At 46.7% G+C, this 2,605-nt stretch overlaps 1 protein-coding gene across 2 annotated transcripts in view; it reads left to right on the top strand.

Moving 5' to 3' along the window:
* The window catches only part of LOC101760670 (ubiquitin carboxyl-terminal hydrolase 8), an 8,450-nt gene extending 7,644 nt beyond the window's left edge, over positions 1 to 806 (top strand). For both annotated transcript variants that reach the window (XM_012844929.2, XM_004963119.2), the window contains one exon: positions 234 to 806. In XM_012844929.2, the coding sequence (XP_012700383.1) occupies positions 234 to 395 (162 nt within the window). In that variant the 3' untranslated portion in view covers positions 396 to 806. The remainder of the gene's footprint in view (positions 1 to 233) is intronic.
* Positions 807 to 2,605: the final 1,799 nt, after the last annotated feature.

The raw sequence follows: 2,605 nt of genomic DNA, 5'->3' as shown, positions 1-2,605 counted from the left end.
TGTATCTCCTCTTCCTTCGCACCTGTACGTGCTTCTTTAATGAGCTGTGATGTGGCGGCGTAATGGGCTCAAAATTCGCCGCCACCGCCTCCTCAAGTTGCAATATCAGAATCAAACTCCTAATTAGTATCTAAACATTCAATGTGACACATGCTAAAAATAAGCAAAGGAAACCAAACGCCCCCATGTAGTGTGTTAGAGGTGCATATGATTTACTTTCTTCTTTGGTGCAGGATGAAGTGAAAAAAGGGTGGTACGACTTTGATGACCGTCATGTGGGTCCTATAACTGAGGACAGCATAAAGACATCGGCAGCTTATGTTCTTTTTTACCGGCGGATACAGGAGGATAGCTTAGATACAGGTACAGACATAGATTCTGATATTGCAACTTGAGGAGGCGGTGGCGGCGAATTTTGAGCCCAGTCCCGGACAGTGTATAGTTCATTGGTTGGGGGGACAGTTCTGGTGCAAAGGAAGAGGAGATAGAAACAGAGTTAGAAGTGGAGGTTTGGGGCTTACTATGTCCAGCATCCAGAATGAGGCGGAATTGCACCGCAGGAAGGCTGTTGTTGGCTGATATATCATACATGTTTTGTGACCCTAGATGCTGTAGGGTTCAGAGGGGAGAGATAACTTATCCTTGTAGTTCCCATACAAATCCCAGTCCCTTTCTTTCTTCTCCATTTTATTAACAAATCTGTAATTGATGGTGGTAAATTTTGGTTCCTAACATGAGGAGAAAATCAGCCGAGATTGTCAACAGTTGCATTTGTTGGAAGTTAAAGACTGGTGCTTTCTTGTGTCTCTGGAACTGAACTTGAGAGGATGACCCTCCAGCTGGTGGTGGTTTCGGGCTTTCGTCTTGAGCAGGCCACCATGTGCAAATCTGAAGAACGAGCGATTCATCCATCCTGAAATTCTTGCCAGGTCTCCGTGTTCTGGACTTGTGGTTGCGTAGGGCCGTACTTTGTTTTAGAGAATGGGAAATTATGTTTTTGGAGATGTGGAGTACACTAACTCGTATGTGAAAGCAGAGGGGGGCAGAGGTACAGTGGCTGGCTGGGGTATCCGTTGACTTGTGAGTTGTGACTTGGGTGGTGCCACGGCTTGACGTATGACACCACGGAGGGAAGGGCCGAGCCAGGTCGCGGCCGACCCTGCCTGCCTGACACTCTGTGCGTGAGCCGGCTGCTAGCTGCTTCGTTTGTCCGGCAGCCTAGCTCTCCCTGTAGGCCAGGGTAGCCCAACCAACCAGAAGAAGAAGAAGAGGCTGACCTGGCGAGGGAAGCAGCAGTACAGGGGAGGCGTCAATGGCGACGTGACCCGTCACAGCAACGGCAAAAAGCTAAAGCCGCCTTCCGCCTTGGTTCGTCTTCCTTCCGTCGCCCCTCGCCTCCCTCTAGTCTCTCTCCCTCTCCTCTGTGCTGTCACGCACGCACGCGTGCCCTGTCCCATCCCATCGCATCGATGATGCCCAGAGTGCCCAGAGGGAGAGAGAGAAACGCCTCTAGTCCTTGTCAGGCTCTCCTTGTTGCGAAAAGCCTATTTTGCTCCTTGTTGCCTCGTGCCTCCATCATCGATCTGCTACAGTGAAACAATAGTACACACTGCACTAAAATACTAGTAAATCTCCAACAGTGCACGTCCCGCTCCTTTCCCTTCTTCCCTCTCTTTTCTAGAGAGAGAGAGAGGGCAGTCACAGTGGAGGGCGACGACGTACACGGCGAGGCCTCATGATCCTTTCGCTTTTCACTTGCCAACTAGCTAGTGAAATTTACAGGTTCGGTAAATTGACAAGTACTTTATGTCACTACGGGTTACATCTTTGCTAATTTGCTACTCCCCCGTCCCGCCGTTTTTACTTATGCATTTGTTTTGTCATAAGTCAATCTTGGCTAACTTTGACTAGGTTTATAACATCAAATTTGTTTACAACATCAAATTTGTTTCATTGAATCTACCATGGATTATATTTTGATAGTGCATATGTTTGTTTGGCATTGTAGATGTTATTATATATGTTTTTTATAAACTTGGTCAAAGTTGAATGAGATTGACTTAATTAGGATAAAGCAATAAATGTGACGTGTAAATAAAAGCAGAGGGAGTATAAATCGTTCTAGTTTTGTCCAAAGTCGAATTTATCCATCTTTAACTAAGTTTAAAAAAATATATTAATATCCATAATATCAAATAAATATGCTATGAGAATATATTTCGCAATCTGGTTTAGTTTGATATTTTATATATTTAGTATTTTTATAGACTTAGTCAAAAACAAAAAAAAAACTTAGCGTGAAAACTTGAACGACTTAGGCCTTGTTTGGTTTGCCCTTGCTAAACTTCATGAACTATTTAGTCCCCTTTAATCCCTAAATTGCCAAATAGGGTGACTAAAAGTTGCTAAATTTTAGTCCCTAAGGAGTTGTTTATAGGGACTAAAAGGTACCCTGGACACCCTGTACCTCCCTCCCCCCTCCCCACCCCGCCCGTCCAGCCACCGGCCCCCGCTACCCCTAGCCACCCGCCCGCCGCCGCTTCCTGCCTGCCGGCCACTCCCGCCCACCCCACCACCGGCCCTCGCCCTACCCGGCCCTCCACCC

The sequence above is a fragment of the Setaria italica genome, chromosome III, assembly GCF_000263155.2.
Source record: "Setaria italica strain Yugu1 chromosome III, Setaria_italica_v2.0, whole genome shotgun sequence".
NCBI classification, from domain to species: Eukaryota; Viridiplantae; Streptophyta; class Magnoliopsida; order Poales; family Poaceae; genus Setaria; species Setaria italica.
This window is presented reverse-complemented; position numbering and strand designations above follow the sequence as displayed.